Source organism: Tauraco erythrolophus, unplaced genomic scaffold (genome assembly GCF_009769465.1).
Source record: "Tauraco erythrolophus isolate bTauEry1 unplaced genomic scaffold, bTauEry1.pri scaffold_47_arrow_ctg1, whole genome shotgun sequence".
NCBI lineage: Eukaryota > Metazoa > Chordata > Aves > Musophagiformes > Musophagidae > Tauraco > Tauraco erythrolophus.
In genome coordinates, this window is record NW_028238616.1 from 330,913 (window position 1) to 351,373 (window position 20,461).

At 60.3% G+C, this 20,461-nt stretch overlaps 1 protein-coding gene and 1 long non-coding RNA gene across 2 annotated transcripts; one reads left to right on the forward strand and one right to left on the reverse strand.

The window, feature by feature from the left end:
• Positions 1–2,207: 2,207 nt before the first annotated feature.
• On the reverse strand, positions 2,208–5,535 carry LOC147525962 (coiled-coil domain-containing protein 81-like). Its single transcript, XM_086630710.1, has 7 exons — positions 5,412–5,535; positions 5,130–5,191; positions 4,523–4,676; positions 4,056–4,312; positions 3,764–3,849; positions 3,044–3,369; positions 2,208–2,257 (listed from the first exon to the last, which is right to left on the reverse strand). Exons 1-7 carry the CDS (start codon positions 5,527–5,529, stop codon positions 2,208–2,210), a joined length of 1,053 nt encoding a protein of 350 aa, XP_086486836.1. The 5' UTR covers positions 5,530–5,535.
• A 13,955-nt stretch (positions 5,536–19,490) lies between these two features.
• Positions 19,491–20,331, forward strand: LOC147525963 (uncharacterized). The gene is made up of 3 exons (XR_015222989.1): positions 19,491–19,560; positions 19,785–19,874; positions 20,232–20,331. It is a non-coding gene; the product is annotated as an uncharacterized LOC147525963 (long non-coding RNA).
• The last annotated feature ends 130 nt before the right edge of the window (positions 20,332–20,461 follow it).

The following is a 20,461-nucleotide window of genomic DNA, read 5'->3' on the forward strand; positions in this document are numbered from 1 at the left end:
GGTCTGATGCCACTTTGTTGGATTCTCTCTCTGTCTCAGGCCGACCGGTGACAGTTCTCTTGCTGAGGTGCAGCTCCTGCTGACTCCTGTAGCCTCCGTATCTTCTGGTGCGTGCTTCTTGCGCACCGGTGCCAGCAGAATACGGGAAACACTGAAAGAGCCCAAGACTTGGGATAAACAGTGCTTGGGAACAGCCAAAATATCAGCATGTGATCAACCTTCTTCTCCCACTAAATCATGGAATCACAGAACAGTTTGGGTTGGAAGGGACCTCAAAGATCATTCAGTTCCAACCCCCTGCCATGGGCAGGGACACCCCCCACTACACCAGGTTGCCCAAAGCTTCATCCGACCTGGTTTGGAACACTGCCAGGGATGGGGCAGCCACAGCTTCTCTGGGCACCCTGTGCCAGTGCCTCAGCACCCTCAGAGGGAAGAATTTCTCCCTCAGATCCCATGGAAATCTCCCCTGTCCTAGGTTATGATGTAAGATGTGCCCAAAAGTATGCATTCTATCACCATCCTCATGAGCTGCTGAGACCAGGTGGGGCAATGTTTCCCTTGCCTCCTCCTCCCAGACTGTCTTCTGTTAATGGCCCATCAATGCCTTGCCCATGACTGCGCATCACTCCCTCCAGGAGCCATCTCTGTCTGATGGGCAATCATGGATCCTTCGGCAGGATCGCGGCTTCCGCGGAGCCACGGCTGCCGTGCCAGGGGGGCCGCAGCCCCCGTTGGATCAGACGGCTGCCGGCAGCCTGACCAGCAGGGGGGCAGGGCGTGTTCTGACTCTGTCAGTGGGTTTGGTTTTTTCTTTTTGTGTACTATTGCATTTGGGTGGTGGTGGTTGTTGTTGTTGTTGTTTTCCCTTCTCTTTAATCTTCCCAGTGAAGAACTGTTATTCCTACTCCCATATCTTTGCCTGAGAGCCCCTTAATTTCAAAATTTCAGTAATTCGGAGGGAGGGGGGTTACATTTTCCATTTTGAGGGAGGTTCCTGCCTTCCTTAGCAGACCTCTGTCTTTTTTTTTCAAACCGGGACAGACTTTGGCGCCCAACGTGGGGCCCGAGGGCATCGAGAGAAAAGGAACAACAGTTCGTGAGTGACCTACCTTGTTGTAAGTGTCACCATGTGGTCTGGCTTACCCTGGTTCGGGTGGCACGTGGTCGTGGCTGTATTTCTTCCATTTTCAGGCCCTTATCTAAACATGGGTCCTATAACTAAGGCCACTGTGGCTGTTATCCAGTTCACTTTATGGGTTAATAAGGTGGAGAATTCATGGATTTTTAACTTCCTCTGGAAGGCAGGCACATGGATTCAGAGCTATCACACACTAACTGTATGTTTAGACCTCTGTCTTTTTTTTTCAAACCGGGACAGACCCTCTCCCAGTTCAAAGCCATCGCCCCGTGTCCCGTCACCCCACGCCCATGCCCAAAGCCCCTCTCCAGCTTTCCTGTAGCCCCGTCGGGCACTGGGAGGTGCTGGAAGGGCTCCCCAGAGCCTTCTCCTCTCCAGGCTGAACAGCCCAACTCTCTCAGCCTGTCTCCATAGCAGAGGCGCTCCAGCTCTCGGATCATCTCCGTGGCTAGACAACCGGTGTTTCTGAACAACGAGTACCTCGCCCCTGGTGATGGAAGAGCCCCAGGCGGCGACTTAGCCGTGACATCAATCAGAACTAAAGGGTCTTTGAAGAGTCCCCGCTGTCCCTCTACCGCTGCGTTTCTACCGGGAAACAGCACCCACGAATGACACCGATGGGAGTCACGTACGTGTTTTGCCACCTCAGGTGGTGCTGGGCCCCCGAGCCCTCATCACTCCAGCCAGGGCCACAGCATCCTGGTCTTGGGTGCACGGCATTGGGCAGACCTGGACCCGCCGTACGTTGGGGGCACCGAGAGGGAGGGCTGAAAGCTGTATCCTGCCAATACAGTCTTCTGCGGTTGTCTCAGCAGTGACCAGAACATCTCAGGCCTTGGTATGAGTAGTTCTGCTGCCTCAGGTCTTGGTGGTTGTGGAGTGAAGAACTTGTAGGTGGGATCCTCAGGCAGCCCAGCCTCGGAGCTCACTGACGGCAATTTGTTTCCGACAGGAACTTTCTTCTCTCCTTGTTCTCCTGCCCTGCACCTCCGAGCTTTTGCTGCCCATGCTTGGCTCTGCTTTGATGCTTGGCCTTTGGGTGCAGGTTTGCCCTGGCATTGGCCACTCACAGGCTGCTTTTTTCCAGAGGAGGCCCCTGAGTTTGCTGGTGGATGCCTGAAAAGACACAATGGGAGGGGTCTGCCTGAGGACACGACGGGTTTGGGGCTGCACTGTGTCCCCATGAACCATGGACCCGCTGGCACAGCCTCCAGCAGCTCAGCGGGAGCTGAGCCATGCTGTCCCACCACGAGGTGGGACCCTCGGCTGACACGCGGCTGTCCCCCTGCATGGCTCAGGAGGCCACGCTGGGGCTCTCCTGGAGGGAAGGAGAGGACCCAGCTCTCTGAAATGGGGTGGTCTCCTGGCAGCCCCATCCCGCCCCGCCGGGTGCTGCCTTCACCGCCGTTGGACAGCGATGAGCGGGAAGCGTTTGGGGTTGGAGAATGGCCTCTCACTGGGTCAGACATGACCCCGCGCAGATGCCAGCCCTGAACCTCCAGACTCACTTGACCTGAGAGCTGCTCCTCTTCTCCATTGTCTTCTTATCCCAGAACTGCTCCCCTTCCTTACTGGTCAAGCTGGGATGGGCAGCCAAGGGCAGATGGGGAAATCTCACTGGAACAGGATGGAGAAACCCTTTCAGAAGAACATCGCGGTGACGCTGCCAGCCCCAGTGACACACAGGGGTGCTCGGGCCTCTTCTCAAAACATCTGAGAGGGTCATCCCGGTCCCCTCGCAGCCGCCATCTCCAGAGGCCTGGCACGCTCCCCAGTGCCGGCGCTTGCTGGGCTCCTCTGCCAACGCGTTAATGGCGCCAGGTTTTGGAAAGAGGAGCCCAGTGATGCCAGTAATTTCCCGGAGCGAGGAGAGGCCCTTGGATCCCCACCCTCCTGCTGTACCTGGGGATGGGCATCTCGGGCACATCCCATCCCAGGGCTCAGTTCTAGTGGAGCCAACCTTAGGAGAAAAGGCTGTGCCAAGCTGGTGTGAAGCCTCGGTGCACGTCAAAGACTTTTGACGATTGTTGTCAGGGGTTTTCCCACCAGACCACAGAAGCTGGTTGTCCACGGTATGGAAATGAGGCATGGAAGGAAATTTACCTTCTGTGCCTCTCCTGAGAGGTGACGAATCCTTTTCTGTCTTACATTCGTTCTCAGCAGGAACTTTTCTCACGGCCTTCAGAGGGTCCCTGGGCAGTGACTTGGTCACAAACTCCACTTCAAACCTGGAGACAAAGAGGCGACACCAGCATGACCCACAGCACCACCAGCCTTTGCTGCTTGCAGCGACCAGCGGCGCACAGGCAGAGTTTGGCACCGTCGGGAAGGTCACCGTTTTCCCAAGTTGACTATGCCCCATCCTCAAGGACTGTCCTGGGAAATGGAGTCAGCCAGGAAAGGAGTCCTGGCCACGATGGAGAAGAATGTTTTGCCTAAAACCCTCCATCTGTCCCATCAGGTCCGCTCAGAGAAGCAACTCACGGGGCCAGACGCAACCGAGCGTCACTGCTCAGGGTCCCTGCGGCAGGTGGGGTCTGCTGCGGTCACCAGGAGCCAACGCTCCCGAGCTGCAGCTGAGCAGCTCCGTCGGCTGGGGGCCACAGCTGCCAACGTACTCACTCAGGAAAGACGATGACGCGGCCGGAGAAAGTCAAGGAAGCGATGGGGGCCACTCGGGACACCACCATGTCCAGCAGCTGGGGAACCTGCAAGGCAGGAACATGGAGATGGCAGGACATCCTCGGCGCGGCCAAGGCACTCAATTTAGGAGCAGTCCAAGGCAGCCAGAGATGTCAAGACCGCAGCTCCCACTGGTCCCATGTGGCTGACCGCATCCCGGCAGGCCGCACGCCAGCAGTGCTGCAGAGCTGCGGTGGCTCTGCCTGAGCAGTCGGGAAACCAAACCACTCACCTTGAACACGGCCCTTTCCAAGATGCTCTTCCCACAGAGCCTCTCCAGGAAGTCGGAGTAGTATCTCATTTGCACTCTCCTGCCCTCGATGAGGAGCACCCCTACGTCCTTCAGGACAAGGGCAACGTTCTCTCCCTTCCCCAGGCAGTGCGAGAGGAGGGATGTGGTGCCGAGGAGGCAGCCCTTCGCTTTCCGTCGGGACACAGAGGCATCTGTGGCCACCTTGGCATATTTCAAAGGCTCCAGCTCCTTATTGCCTGGAAAACCATGGGAGAGGGTGGAGGTGCTCACCAGTGGCCTGTCCGCAGGCGTTTCGCAAGAGCTCTTTGTTGCAGTCATTGCCCAGAGAGGCCCTGGGCCTGGAGCTGCTCCACAGAGCTCCGTTTGCTTTTCAGAAGGGATGCGACACCCCCCTTCACCCCAACCGCGCATCCAGCCAGGACCCAGGGTTTAATCCGCCGCCTTACCAGGAATGTTGTCCTTGTTGTCCCTGAGACTGGGGACTGCTTCAAGGTTCCTGGCCAGGCGAAACACGGGCCTCTGGAGAGCCACAATCTCGTTCTCAACCTGGATTTGTACTGGGGCCACATCAAAGGAGCCGAGGGTGGGAATTCGGACCCCCTGGAGCAGAAGAGAAGGGAAGAGCTGAAGGGGCAGGACTGGCCGGAGGGAAGAGCTGGGGGTGGCTCCAGCCAGGGACGGCGCTTTGGACCGGACCCTGCCTGCTCCCGCTACTTGGAGGCACGAGTCAGGGCAGTGGGGAGAGCTTTGGGGAGCAGCTGCTGGGTCCTCTCCTTGCCCTTCCCCTTCCAAAAAAGCAGTGCTGGAGTCAGGGCAGAAGCAGCCCAAGGGCATATCCGGGATCTCCCGTGACCAGGATCAGCCCTGCGGTACCCCATCACCTTCCAGAGGTGATGCCACCCGTGTACGAGCCCCATTTGTCCATTAGTGGGGACTTTTGGGGTGGGTCTCCTGCTTCCTGAGGAGGGAAGAGTAACTGCAGGCCATGCCCCAGGGCGACAGGGACTCCCCGGTTCCCGGGGCTGACGAGGAGGACGTGGGGGGCTGCCCCACCTTGCGCAGCAAGAGCTGTTGTTGGATGTAGCCGGCCACTGCGTCCCAGATGGCTCTTCGCTCTTGGAAAGAAAAGGAGAACCGGGTCATGCTCTGCGTCTGCCGCCTCTCCGCCCTCCCGTACCCCCGAGCTGCGGGGCACTGCCAGATGCAAAGTGTCCCTGCTGTGCCCAGCGCCAGGAGCGGGCACCCCTGGGACGGCGGCAGTGCCGAGTCTCGCCCACACTGCCCTCTGACCGCTGGTCCCAACAACGCTCCTGCGGTGGCTGCGGACGCCTGTACCTTTGGCAGTGCTGCTGGGCACCGTGAAGGTGTGCTCCATCCCATCCCAGAAGTCCATCTTGGTCCTCCTCGTGCAAAGAGGTGGCTCCTTAGTGGTGACAGCCATGAGGGAGCTCATCCCTGCGGTCAACCTATGGACACTCCTCCAGGGTGCAGGACCCACTGCCCCGCGGCCCCCGTTGTGCCCCTTTGTGGCTGTGCCCCACTGTGACACCGTGGTGACTCTACTGCCCATTGTGACACGGCCACGAGTGACCCGCTGCCCACTCTGACACCCGTCGCCTGCTGCCTGCCGGGACGTTGCCGCCGCCACCACCATTGGCACAGCTCCTGCTCAGGTTTTGGCCGGACACGTGGCTCGTGCTGAGGCCTGATGCATGCTGGGAGCAGGGCCAGGCAGTCACAGTGGGTACGACATGGCAGGACACGGTGGACTGGACAGGGTGACTCCGTTCTGCCACCCTTAGAACCTGCAGCTCGTTGTCTCCCGTATTTTTGCGTAGTAACTGACTGGCAGCACCTTCAATATCCACCGATTTATGGAGATGGCGTGGACCAAGCTTCTGAGCTGGAAGGCCAAAACGCGGTGGCGTGCCCAAAAAGCTGAGCCAAGGGCAGCCGGAGTGCTGGGGCTGCGGTGCTTTCCAGCGCAGTGCAGGGGACACCTGCACCGTGACGGAGCAGGATGAGTGCTCTCACTGTCGGCTCGGGAACGTCGTTGCTCATAAGCGCTTGAGTTGGAAGTGAGGAGATGGAGAACCTGGGAGTGAAAGGTGTCGTGAATTAAGGAATGAGTGACTCCGGGTGCCAAACGAGCCCGCTCATGGGGAGTCGGGCCCTCCTTTGATGTGTCTGGTGGTGGGTTTTTTATAAGATCACAAAATAAAATTGAATTGACAGAGGATGCTGCCCTGCGAGTTCGGGAGATCCAGGCGGATCGTGACAGTGTTGGTCCCGGAAGCAGGTCTCTCTCGGATGCATTTTGTTGGAGGCATGAGGTGCGTCACGGTGCCAACCGAGGCACCATCCGAGGGTGAGCGTAGAGACATGGCGCGTCTGCACGTCCATGTCATGACGCAGAAGGAACATCTGGACAGCGACTGGCCACAACTGGGAGCCCACTTTGCAAAGGGGGAGTGGCAAAAGACCCGGTGGGATCTGTCCTGGGTGGAGGACACTGTGCGGACACTGATGATGTTTGGCACGAGTCTGGCAGGATGCCCACTGGTCAGGGCTGGGTTGTCTCTGTCCGACGGATAGACCATCCTCCCAGCTGCGCTCCGGGTCCCTGCCGTGTTTACAGGTGGACGCACCGAAGGGCCAGTCGTGACTGGCTCGTGCTGCACTGGCTCCAGAGCCACAAACACTCCAGTCCCACTGGAGGCTGCTGTGGTGCAGGGCAGAGGGGATGTCCCTGCGCTGGGCCATTCCGCAGCAGCTGTGGGACACCACAGTCCATTGGGATGGAGACACCGGAGGAAAAGAAACAAAGACCCGGTTGGGAAGCGACCTTCTGAGAAGCCAGACGGGTGGTGGGAGGAAAAGTCCCCGCCGAGGTGCTACATGGAATCCAACAGTTGTCCGTGCCCGGGAGCGAAGAGGATTTATGTTCTGTGCCAGGGAGTTTGGGATTTTGGAGAGCACGTGTTTGGAGGGTACCTCCTGGCAGAGATGGAGGTGGGCTCATCTTGCTCGGAGCTCCTTGGGCTGCAGCCGGAGGCCTGTGTCCAGTTCTGGAACCCACAATTCATGAAAGATGCAGCCGGACTGGAGAGGGCCCAGCGAAGGTCACGGAGACGACCAAAGGACTCGGAAAGCTTGAGAGCACACTGCTCCTGCAGCACGGGGCAGCGCAGATGCCAGTGCCGCTGATGGAGGTGCCCTTGGTGACAGTGACACCGTTGACGACACTTCTCTTGACCTGCTGGCCACGTGGCTTTGGACGCGGCCCAGGACAGGGTTGGCTCTCTGGGATGTGCCTGGCTTGGCAGGATTCGGTGCCACCTCTGCAAATGACCAGCGCTGACAGAGTTCAGAGAGTTCCACAGCTGGAGTCACACGTGAGATAATCCTGGAAATGCTGCAGGATCTCAGGAAACACTCCTGACCTGGGAAACGTTCTGAGATTCCACATACTCGACCTGTGCCTGCGTGCGACCCATGGTGGATTGGACGTGCCACCGTTGAGATCATCACCAAACAGCTCCCATGTCACCCTGGTGCCCTCGGTCCAAAGGTGCTGTGGGATTTCGGGACAAACTAAAGGCTCAGGCTTCCTGCCACGCCGGAGCCCCATCGGGCGCACAGCGACAGCCCTGTGCCTCCGGCAGACGAGGAAGCACAAGGAAACACCTTGGATCACCGCACAGGGTTCCGTCATCCCTGCACCACAAAGGACACACCGCGAGGGTGCGAGCAGTGTGATTTGGAAGGGCCCTGCACCAGTGCAGCGTCTGTCCATCATTCCCAAACATTAACTGCTCCTGGCTGTGCTGGCAGCGTTCCAGCAGCAGGAACGCAAAGCTCTCCGGACCAGTACGTTTCTAGCACTGGAATGGCAGCACTGATCTCTGCCCATCCCCGCAGACAAGTGCGCTCTGGGGACGTCCCGACGGTGCCCACAGCTGCCGATTACGGTGACGGGCTGTTACGGTGGCGATTATCACAGAATCACAGGAATGGTTTGGGTTGGAAGGGACCATCCAGTTCCAGCCCCCCTGCCATGGGCAGGGACACCCTCCACTACACCAGGTTGCCCAAAGCCCCATCCAGCCTGGCCTTGAACACTGCCAGGGATGGGGCAGCCACAGCTTCTCTGGGCACCCTGTGCCAGTGCCTCAGCACCCTCAGAGGGAAGAATGTCTTCCTTCTATCCAATCCAAATCTTCCCTCTCCCAGTTCAAAGCCATCGCCCCGTGTCCTGTCACTCCACGCCCGTGCCCAAAGCCCCTCTCCAGCTTTCCTGTAGCCCCTTTAGGCACTGGGAGGTGCTGGAAGGTCTCCCCAGAGCCTTCTCCTCTCCAGCCTGAACAGCCCCAACTCTCCCAGCCTGTCTCCAGAGCAGAGGTGCTCCAGCCCCCGGATCACCTCTGTGGCCTCCTCTGGACTCGTTCCAGCAGCTCCATGTCCTTCTTGTGTTGGGGAACCCAGGGCTGAACACAGCACTGCAGGGGGGTCTCAGGAGAGCAGAGCAGAGGGGCAGAATCCCCCTCCTCACCCTGCTGCCCACGCTGCTCTGGGTGCAGCCCTGGGCACGGCTGGCTCTCTGGGCTGCCAGCGCACGGTGCCTGTAATAAGTAATATATTAGAATTTGCCAATCAAATAGAAACCACCATCTCTCAGGAACTAGCTAAGATATATATTAGTTATTGTTTAAATATTAATTACTAACCAATTATCGTTTAAATACTAACTGTTACATCAACTGTTGTATGGATTATTGCTGTAAAATGTTAGAAGTTGCAAAGTGCTGGTCCCTGCTGTAAAATACGAGCTGCCCAGGAGGAGGCTGGTGGGAAAAGCAAAGACAGATCACACGGACTCCGGCAAGGCTGGGACTCACGTCTGACACCTCTGCAGGGAGGAAGGGATGCACAGAAACTGGCCCGTGTAGGAAAGATAAGGGCTAATAAAAACTGACATTTGTCTTCAGATAGTGACAGGCAAGGCGATCAGATGTCCACTCAAGGACAGACCAGGCTGGAACCAGTTTGGCTCTGCAAGCTCAGCCAAATCAGGGATTTTAGGGAAGAGGTGAAAAGTGCACAGTGAGGAAGACCTCCGGCCTTCATCCTGAAGACCCCTGCCCACGACCACCAGGAGGCGTGTCGAGGAGGAGCCTGAGGCGGATCCTGAGGCGGGGACTATGGAAATGATTTCCTGGGAGAGACTGACCTTTTGGGGGGGGGCTATGAGTGTGTCTGTATAAATACAAGAAAACTGCCACGGCGGGGGGGCGTCTTGGTGGAGCGGAGACTCCCGGCGCACCCAGCGCTGTTTGCTTGCTTGCCCTAAATAAATTTTAACTATTAATTTTACAGTTATTGGCTGTTGAGAATCATTTTCTCGCCAAACTATTGAAATCAACCTATAACAGTGCCGGCTCATGGTGAGCTTCTCACCCACCAGCACTCCCAAGCCCTTCTCCTCAGGGCTGCTCTCCCTCCATTCTCCGCCCAGCCGGTCCTTGTGCTTGGGATGGCCCCGACCCACGTGCAGGCCCTTGCACTTGGCCTTGGTGACTCCATTAGTCCAACAGCGCCCCTCCTCAGCGCTGCCCGGGGCCGGTCGGGCGGCGGCGGCCGGCGGCGCTCGAGGCGGGGCTTGGCACAGGGCGCCGCCGCCATTGGCTCTCTCCGCCGCCACTCCTGAGGTCTGCGCGCTGATTGGGTCCCTCCTCAGCGCTGCCCGGGGCCGGTCGGGCGGTGGCGGCCGGCGGCGCTCGAGGCGGGGCTTGGCACAGGACGCCGCCGCCATTGGCTCTCTCCGCCGCCACTCCTGAGGTCTGCGCGCTGATTGGGTCCCTCCTCAGCGCTGCCCGGGGCCGGTCGCGCGGCGGCGGCCGGCGGCGCTCGAGGCGGGGCTTGGCACAGGGCGCCGCCGCCATTGGCTCTCTCCGCCGCCACTCCTGAGGTCTGCGCGCTGATTGGGTCCCTCCTCAGCGCTGCCCGGGGCCGGTCGGGCTGTGGCGGCCGGCGGCGCTCGAGGCGGGGCTTGGCACAGGGCGCCGCCGCCATTGGCTCTCTCCGCCGCCACTCCTGAGGTCTGCGCGCTGATTGGGTCCCTCCTCAGCGCTGCCCGGGGCCGGTCGGGCTGCGGCGGCCGGCGGCGCTCGAGGCGGGGCTTGGCACAGGGCGCCGCCGCCATTGGCTCTCTCCGCCGCCACTCCTGAGGTCTGCGCGCTGATTGGGTCCCTCCTCAGCGCTGCCCGGGGCCGGTCGGGCGGCGGCGCTCGAGGCGGGGCTTGGCACAGGACGCCGCCGCCATTGGCTCTCTCCGCCGCCACTCCTGAGGTCTGCGCGCTGATTGGGTCCCTCCTCAGCGCTGCCCGGGGCGGTCGGGGCCGCGCGCGCTCGGCCGCTCGCCGCCGGACGGGCCGGGGGAAGGTGCTGTCTCCCGGTGCGGCTGCCGCGCTCCCTTCCCGCGTGCGTGCGGCGCTGGGAAGAGGGATGCTCCCGGCGGGGGTTCGGGCCGTGGCTGCGGGAAGGTCGGTGCGGTGCTGGAGCGCGTCCGGAGAACGGAACGGAGCCGGCAAGGGGCTGGAGCGCGAGTCGTGGGAGGAGCGGCTGAGGGAAGCGAGGATGCCCCGCCTGGAGAGCAGGAGGCTGAGGGGAGACCACGTCCCTCTCTGCAGCCGCCGGGAAGGAGGCTGGAGCCAGGTGGGGGTCGGTCCCTTCTCCGCAGCAACCAGCGACAGCACAAAAAGAATCGCCCTCCAGTCGCGCCGGGGAGGCTTAGGTGGGATATGAGGGAAAATTCCTTCGCCGAAAGGGTCGTCAAGCGCTGGCAGAGGCTGCCCGGGGAAGCGCTGGAGTCGCCGTCCCCGGAGGGATTTAGACGGCGTGTGGACGTGGCGCTTAGGGACAAGGCTCAGTGGTGGACTGGGCAGCGCTGGGTTAATGGTCGGACTCGATGATCTTAAGGGTCTTTTCCAGCCTGGATGACTCCGTGATTCCGTGGCGGTGGGGAGGGTGCTGGGTCTGCCGGGGTCCCAGGCTGGTCCCGGAGCTCACGGCGGCCTCGTTTCTCTCCCCAGGTGCTGGCGGAGCGCTGGGGACCGGCTGCAGCGTCACAGGGAGCAGGGACAGGGCAGGACTGTGCCGGTGTCGCCTTCGTCACCGCGAGGCCGCACCTGATCTGCCGAAGGGCAGCGTGGCCGCGGCCAGCCGACAGAATTCAACGTTCCCGTCTCCTGCGTCGCCATCCTGCTCTCCACGACCTCCCAGCGTGATGGCTGCTGAGATCAAACGGGATCCGAGCCTGGCTTAGAAAAGGCTTTGCTGGCAGTCGGGATGCCCTGGGCACGAGCCCCTGCTTATGGCAAGCACAGGGATTCCACAGCCCCGTTTCCCGTGGGACAAGGGGCGGAGAGGAGGTTCTGCGACAGCGATGAGAACGTGGAGGAGCCCCTGGGTCCCCAGGACTGAGGGGCACCCCCCTGCCCGGCGGTGCCTGAGGGCGTACAGACAAACGGACGTGCAGCAGAGAGGTGGGTGAGTGCAGGGCCACCCCTGCGGGCTGCCGGGAGGGGACAGTGTCCCCCCACACGGACTGGGGCTGGCAAGCGTGAGGCTTCCTCCAGCCCTTTGGGAAAGGCCTCGTCCTCTGCTCAGCCCTCGTGGGTGGTCTGTAGCAGCCCCCTCCCCATCTCCATCCGTCCGGCAGCTCTCCTGTATCCCGGGGGGGTCCTTCCCGCCTTCCCGGGGCAGCTTATGGTGGGGGTGGCGGGAGTGTGAGGGCTGTGCTGGCTCCGGGACAGCGCTGTCCCAGCTGCCAGTGGCTTTTTCCCCCTCCAGGCAGGCGGTACGCGCTCCATCCAGTGCGGTCCTGGCAGCAAACTGGGCATCCCCGTGGGGGGAGCCTGGGGCTGCCTCCTTCTCTGCCCCACGGAGCTGCGTCCCCTGGTCCCTGTGGAGTGGAATCCTCTTGTCACCGACAGTCGGGACAGACGCTCCCTGACACAGTTTGCAGTGTTGGAAAGCGGCATTGCTTTATTGTGGCGCCGGGTGCACGGGGGGCGTCTCCTCCTGGCGGCACCCCCGCCCCGGGACAACCTCAGTTACACGCCGCCATCACGCGTGTTCGTGACGTGTTCAGACAGTCCGTGTTGTTCTCTGAAACAATCGGTGCATTTTCTCTTTACATGGAAATCCCCTCCCACGCTCAGTTCTCTCCTCCGCCCCTTTCTTTGGGGTCTGGGCTGTGTTTGGGGCAGGGGCGTTTGGGTCCATGCTTTAGGCTTCTTTCCCAACATTACCCGCTCTGGGGCCCTGGATATATCTTTAGTGTGATTCCGAGTGACACACAATTCCAGCAGCCCCTCTGCCTGTCCTTCTGGAGCTGTCGGGGCAAATTTTAGAAAGCCCTGGTCTAAGGGTTTAGGTCCTTCTGGGCATTGATCATGTGTCCCTGTCCCAAACACAATTCCATTATCACCTGGCCTCCAGGGCATTGGATTCTGGAGCTCGTCGTTGCCTCCTTGCTTGCAGTTGGCGTCCTTGTCAAGGTAATAAGATCCGTTAGCTGCAATGAAAGCCTTGGAAATGTGATCGTATCCCTCTAGAACTGACAGATTTACAGGAATTATTCCCCATGGCAAGGGCTGGCCAGCTGCTTGGAGGATGGGTATGCGGGCTGTTACACCAGTAAGACTGCGCGTTTTTCCAAATCCTTGGATCAAAGCCAAAATTAAATTCTCTTCACCCTCCTCTGTGCCTGGTACTCCTAATCGGCTCAAACAGATTATTAATGTCATTACTGAGATTTTCCAGTAAAGTTTAGATGTGCTGGTCCTACTTGTTTGGCTTCCCGTTCTGGGTCTGCAGCTGGCTTTATCCTGCTGTGGTGGATCCAGATTTTGATCCCGGAGACTGATCCCGGGGACTTTCACTGCTGTTTGTGTTGTGAGCAGGACTTGGTATGGTCCCTTCCACTTTTCCTTCAAAGGTTCATCATTCCAGGTTCGAATGTAGATCCAGTCCCGGGGCTGAAAACTATGGACCTGGACGTCCAAGGTGACGGGTGCCGTCAGTGTGGTGGGTCTGTGTAGAGAGGAGAGAACTTTTCCCAAAGAGATGACATGATCTTTTAATGATTTTTCCCCAATAACATGTGTCTCCCCAATTCCAGTTACAATTTGATAGGGCCTCCCACATAAAATTTACTACTTTCACCACAAAATGAGGACCCCTCTCCGATGATATTCCCTCTGGAATCCCAAATCTAGGAATTATTTCTCTTCACATCATTTTATTACTTCTCTAGTTTTGTTGGTTTGACATGGGAAAGCTCCGGGCCGTCCTGAAAAGGTATCACTATTTCCAAAATGTACTTATATCCATTTCTTCCAGGGAATCCAGAAGAATCAATCTGCCAGTATTCCCTGGGAGATATCCCCATTTTACCTCTCCAGGTGGAGGGTTTTTGTATTGTTGGGTTATTTTTACAACAAATTTCACATTGTCTAATGATTCCCTCTGCGTGCTGCTGCATTCCGGGTCCAATTCCATGTCTCAGAGCCAAAGCTGCCACATCTGCTGCCGTGTGCATGTCTGTGAGTTCGGTGCCACAATTCGCTTACAGCTGGAGCTGGAGCTGCGCATTGTCTGTTGGGTGTGACCCACCATTCATTTTTCTTACCACAATTCAAAAGTTTGGCTTATTCATTTTCTTTTTGTTGTATCTGGGAACTTTGGGTTCTGTTTTTCCCTCTGGAATCAGAGCACCAACTATTTTACTGAAGGATACTCTTTTGTTGCTTCATTGGCTCTTTGGTTTCCTTTAATCGCGTCGGTCTGTTACAGCCGCTTCCTTGGGTAAAGAACCTGCTGTGAGTAGTTTCACAATTTCCACTCCGTGTTGTACAGTTCAGTCCTTGTTCCTTCCGTACGGCTCCGTGAGCATGTGTCACTCCAAAGGCACACATCAGCGTAGATATGGGCCCGTTTTCCAGAGCTCTTGGGAGAGCAGGAGTTCTGCTTTCCGTGCAGGAGTAGTTATCGGAAGAGGGTGCGCCTCCACCTCTTCTCCCAGAGTCACTGCTGCATATCCAGCTTTTTCTTCTCCCCCCGAAAGGATCCTGCTGCCGTCGGTATCCTTCAGGGGAACATCTCTCAAATCTGGCGGGTAACGAGGCTGCTGGATTGAAAGTAGAAGATGTTTTTAATGTCACATCATCCTGTTCAACTAACACAGTGATATTGAACCGTTCTGCTTAGGGATGGTCAGTGATGCCCTTCTTATTGCGGCGCTGCATGTGGAGTGAATACGGTGATCTTCTGTCCCACAGTTTATTTTTGAGCTTAAAAAGTTTGGTCAAATTGGGCAGTCTTAAGGCAGGAGCTTTTATTAAAGTCCTTTGTCATCATCGGAACCTTTCCGGCGCTCTGGTGTCCACTCCAGGGCTTCTCCTGGCCCTTTTATGGCCTCATACAAACATTTGGCCACCAGTCCAAAATTGGTAGCCACAGTCTGCACCATCCTGCCATTCCCAAAAATCTCCTTAATTCTCGCTCCGACTCGGCGGGGCGGAAGTACGGCATATCGCCTCCTTTCATTCAGTTCCCAGCTTTTCTCCTTGGGAAACAGTCTTTTGTATCACCTGGGCCTTTTTCTTAGACACCCGCTACCCTGCCAGTCCCAGAGAACTGGTAAACTGGTAGTTGCTTCTTTACACTGTGGTTCTCTATCTGTTCCTGGAAGTATGTCATCCACACGTTGTAAAAGATTCACAGCAGAATTCTTCCCTTGCCAGTGTTCCAGTTCGTCAGCCACTGCATGACCGAGCACGGTAGGTCTGTTCTGGAATCCTTGCGACAGCACCGTCCAACAAAGCTGTGTTTTCCGCCGGGTGGATGGGCTTTCCCGTTCCAAAGCAAACACCTGTTGGCTTTCTGTCCCCACAGGTAGGCAAAAGAAAGTGTCCTTTAGCTCTTAACACAGCAAAACTGGTGTCACGTTCAGAGACCGCAGCCAATGCCGTGTACGGGTTTGGTTCCGCAGGGTGCACATCAAGTACAGTTTGATTATCGGCTCTGAAATCCTGCACCAGCCGGTACTCCTGAGGTCGGGGCTTCTTCGCTGGCGGTGTTGGAGCACGGTATTCGGAGTGATGTTCTCACAGGAGTTCATCTTTCATTTCACAGAGCCTTTCTTACCGCTCTGGCACCAGGTTTCAGTCCCACTTTCACAGGCCCTGCAGCCTTTGCCTTCCCAGGAATTGTAGGAATAACAGCATTCAGAATTTCTTCGGGCACCTCGAGATTCTCAGCTTCTTTTCCTGTAACAGGCACAGCTGGGCATTCCAAGCATTATTTTGTGGGATATGAAGTTGAATCAAATTATTAGAAAAAGTTATTTGTGCTCCCAATTTGTTTAACCAAGCTCGACCCACGAGAGGTATTGGACGTTCAGGCATATAGAAAACCTTATTCCCAATTTTGCATTCCATTGGTCATAAAAAAAAAAGTTTTACCTCAGGCTTTCTCATGACCCCAGCAACTGGGACAGAGAATTTACCTGAAGGTCCCTTACAACCAGTCACTACTGAGTGGGTTTCCCCAGTATCAATATTTTCATTCCTCAGCTGTACTGGAACCAGGGGATCTGCTGGAGAGGCTTTTAAATTCCCCCCGGCCCCCCTCCCCGAGTCATAATTCCCATCGTCAGTAAATCTGCCTCAGGCGTTCGACCCCCCTTTTTGCGTGATCTTATTCCGCGCGTCTCCCCGTCTCTGTCAGGGAGCAGCCATCAACTTCGAATCATATTTTCAATTTTTCCTTTCCCCTTTCCTTTTCTAATGCCAATGCCACGGGGTCCTGTGGAACATCTCCACAATCCCTCTGCTGCTCTGTAAGATTTCTTGGTGTAAAGAACAAACCCACATACGGGACCTCATCTCACGTCCCTTCTGGCCTACAAAACAGCATTAACTGTGAAAGAATGTCGTGTGTCAGTTGCCGTCCTGAGGCCACCTCTCTCCACCATCTCTCACCACCCGCTGTGTCCCACCACCGAGCGTTACCTGCGCTACTTCGAGGCCACGGTGTCGAACCCCAGCCCGGGGGTGCCCCAGTTCACGGCAGTGGGGTACGTGGACGGGAACCTCATCTCGCGCTACGACAGCGAGACGGGGAGGGCGGTGCCCGGGTCGGGCTGGATGGCGGCCAGCCTGGATCAGCCGTACTGGGACACTCAGACTGGGATAGGAAGGAGCAATCAGCACATTTTCCGTGAGAGGCTGCTCACCCTGCGGGCCCGCTACAGCGAGAGCGGCAGTGAGTGGGGGCTGGGCTGGGGCTCCGTGGGGCTGGGCTGGGACTCCGTGGGACGGGAGCGTTCCCCCCCTCCAAGATCCTGCCCTGCCCCACGCTACTGCCGAGCTCGTGCCGGCCCTTCCCGGCCCTTCCCTGCCCGGTGTCGCTGTCAGAGGGATCCCAGCCTCCCCTTGTCCCCCAGCCCGAGGGGGTCCCAGTCACCCTGTCCCAGCCCCACAGTGCTGGGGATCCCCTGTCCCAGAGCCAGGGGGGCTTCTGGCCCCCCCAGCCCAGCGCATCCCCACCCTCACAGTCCCAGGACTGGCCGCCCTGCCCAGCACCTCACCACCCCCATGGCCAGAGGGGCTCCCCCCACCCCACCCCATCTCCTTGATCCAGCCCCCCCCCGGCATTCAGGACCCCTCCCAGCCCCTCCCTGTGCCAGGGTGCTGTGGGGCTGGGTGCCAGCCCAGCCATGCCCTGGGTGCAGGGGTCTGCATCACGGCTTTCCATGACTCCCTGAGTGCCCTGTGCCCCGGGCAGGACGGGGGGGCCGCAGATGTGGCAGTGCCTGGTCACCGCCTGCATGCAGGGGTGGGCTGAGGGTGCTGCCGGGGGGTCCGCACCCCCCTGAAGGCTCACGGCGGCAGCAGCCCCCCAGCCCCGTTTCCCTGCTGGTGTTTCAGGGGCTCACACGCTGCCAACGGTCAGACAGAGGCGGCAGAGTCGGGCCAACTGGTTTATTGTCCTGCACTGGGCAGCTACCGGCTGCTGGACTGGGACCCCCACGAGCCCCAGCCTCGTTCTTCGCTGCACCTTCTCTTCCCTCTTTCCCCCCTTTTTCCTGATGCTCCAGGTCTCTTGTCTGGTAGTTCTCCCCCTCATTTCTGCCTCTAACCCCACGCCAACGGGATTTCTCCGTGCGTGGTCTGCCCGCTCCAGCCGTTGCCCACCGCGCTCCGTGGGCGGTTGAACCTCGAGCCGGGTGAAGGCCGAGCTGAGCGAGAGCTTCTGGGAGCACGGAGCCAGCAGACACCCCGAAAGTCCTCTCTGCTGCCCGCCCTAGAGACCCCTCGGGATCTCTGGAAGCCCACTGCCAGGGGACACGGGCTCCGGGACACAGCAGAGGGCACCAAGGAGGCCCCCCCTGAACACCCCAGGTGCCCCCCCCAGGGCTGCCCTGCTCCTCTCTGCGGGGGCGGCGGGTCACGGTGGGGCCCTTTGTGACCTCACCTGGTGACACCCCCCAGCTCCGCGTGTGCCCGGGGCGGCTGCTGCCCACGGCCCTCAGTGCCCGGCGGGACGGCGAGGGGAAGGACTGGCACAGGAGCTCCCGAGCGCAGCCCGCGCCTTTCCCTGCTGCCCCCGGCAGCCACGTGGCACCGAGGCGTTTCCCCGAGGCACCCCCAGCCCTTTCCCCGATCCCGCAGGATGGCAGAGAGATGCCGCCCCCGGCCCAGGCTGGCCTGGCAGAAGGTGAGGGCTCCCCAGCAGCGCCGCTTGCCACAGAAGCCCAAAGCAGCGAGCGTGGTCCAGCCGCTGCCAGCCGGTGAGTGAGCGGCCTCGGGCCGGGAGGAGGGCCAGGGCCGGTGGGCGCGTGCTGCTCCATGCCAGGATCCCGTTTCCCCGGCGTGCCAGCAGCAGGGGGGCCAGTGGGTGTGGGGCAGTGACCGCTGGGCCAGCTCCAGGCTGGGAGCCGGCCCTGGCACAGCCTCCCCCAGGGTGGGAGGGAGCAGAGGGCACCGGCTCCTGCACCAGGGGCTGGGCAGCGAGGGGCAGCTGGGCTGCCAGGAGGCAGCGATGCCGCGGGACGGGGACCTGCCCGGCCCGCACGCGAGTTCCTCAGCCCGGAGAACTCGGGGCTTTCCCCACCACATCACGCTCCGGCGTCACGGCCCTTTTGCTGGGCACCCTCAAGCCCGGGCACCTGCGGGGAGACGCTGCGAGGGGAGCGGGCGCGGGGCGGGACGGAGGGCAGAGCTCCTGGTGCTGCTCTCTCCTGCCCGGGGGCCCTCTCCGCAGCCCTCCCTGCTCTCCTCCTTGACTAGATGCCAGCCGCCAGGGTGCCCACGCAGAGGAAGCCGTGCGCTGCATCCAGACTTTTCTCCAGAGCACGGAAAAGGTAACGGTGGTGATTCCGCTGGCAGCTGTGCCCGCGTCTCCTGGCGGCCCCCCGGCTCTGCTGCCAGGCTGCCCGGGGGCTGCTGGCTGGGCAGGGCGCTCCCCCCAGCTCTGCCCCAAGGCGCTGCCCCCCCAGTGCTCTGCTCCTGCTGCCCGTGCCCCCCCCTCACGCTCCCCCTTTGTCTCGCCGTGCCCCGACTGCCAGGACGAGGCCCAGAAAATCCGTTTCCTCGAGAGCATCCGCGTGCTGTGCAGAGCCATCAGGCACAAAGGCTTGTCGCAGCGCCTGGATGCCTTCTGCCAAGGAGACAAGCTGGCAGAGAACATCAGGGTGAGGGGAGCCCCGGCAGATTTGGGGAAGGGGGCAAAGGCCTCCGGGCACCGGCAGGGAGTGGGGAGGGGGCGGTGGCAGCGTGTGCGGACACCGAGCTGCCCCGTGGGGACTCGAGTGCCGCTGGGAAGCTCCGTCAGTGGGTACCCCGGAGCAGGGGGCAGAGGGGGGCGTTCTGGGGGCTGGCACCGGGGTGGGGGCAGAGGGGCTCCGCCAGCCCTGCCAAGCAGTGCCAGGTCTGCTGGCACCAGCGGCTGACAGGCCCCATCCCGGCTGTGCTCTGCAGGTGCTGCTGGAAGAGGAGCCCAGGGACCACCTGCGCTCGGCAGTGCGGCAGCGAGCCATGCTTGCCATCGCCGCCTTGAGGTACGTGCCCAGCGCCGGCTTTGGCTGGCACCTCTCCACAGCCAGTGGCCCCGGGCCAGGCCACGGGCACCCACCGTCTGGGCAGAGTCAGACGGTGCCAGCGCCTCGGCTCTGCCCTGCTCGGGGCTGGTCCGGAGGGCGGGAGGCATCGGGGCTGCTTCCCTGGGACCATTCCCCAGCGGCGCCCTGGGGCACCGCTCCTGGTGCCAGTGTCCAACGGGCCCCTCTCTCTGCAGCTCAGTGCAGGCGGTGCCCTCTGGCAAGAAGAAGGAGCTCATAGATGCCTGCTGCAGCAGCGTCCTCCGGCTCCCTGGCAAGGACGAGATGCAGGGCCTGGACATGTCCCTCTACCATGAGGTCAGCGCTGGGCGAGCTGCAGGCTGTGCTTTCCCACCCTCGTTCTTCAGCCCCTTCCCACCTGGTACCGTGGGTCGCGCTGCCCACAGCAGCTCGTCTGGCCGGAGGCCTCTCCCGGGCACTGCGCGGCAGCGTGGGCGCCTGCCCTGGCACGGCGCGTTCAGACCCGTCTCCTGGGGGCAAGAGGCACTGCCAAAAGCCACCGCCCCCCGTCCTTCTTGCAGACCCTGCATGCCATGGACATCATGCTGCAGACATGGATATTCGGCTCTCCTGCTGCCAGCCTCAGCGAGAAGCTGCAGAACGTCCTGCAGGTCTGGCACGGGCAAAGCGTGGGGCGCGCAGGGGCTCTTCTCCACCTTGGGCAGCAGAGTGTCCACTCTTGAGCGGACGGTTCCCCCCCAGTGCCCTGCATGGACCACGCTGCAGGGAGGGGTCCCACCTCCCCTGGGGGAGCCCAGGGCTGCCCGCCGTGCCCTTCTGGAACCCAGTGCCACCTGTTCTCCCAGCTTCCCAGGGGGCCGTATCCCCATGCCCCATTGCAGACCCCCACGGAGGCCAGGCGGGGGTCCTGCCAGGCGGGGGTCCTGCCAGGCGGGAGCTGAGCAGTGCTGCTTCTGCTGGCACGGCTGTTGGCTCCCGGGGCACACCAGCAGCTTCTCTCCTCCCAGATGCTGCTGACCGTTGCCGAGTGCCAGGACGTGGCGGCGCAGGAGAGGGCCGTGGGGAGGATCGCCATGCTGAGTTCCTTGGTGGCCAGCTTTCCCTTGCTGGAGGTAAGGAGCCGGGCGCCCTCCAGCCAGGCCGGCTCCCCTTGCCTGCGCTCCGCGGCAGCCTGCAGCTCCGCGGTGCCCGCAGGCGAGTTGGGGCACGGGTTGGGGCACTGGGCAGGGCTCTGCCC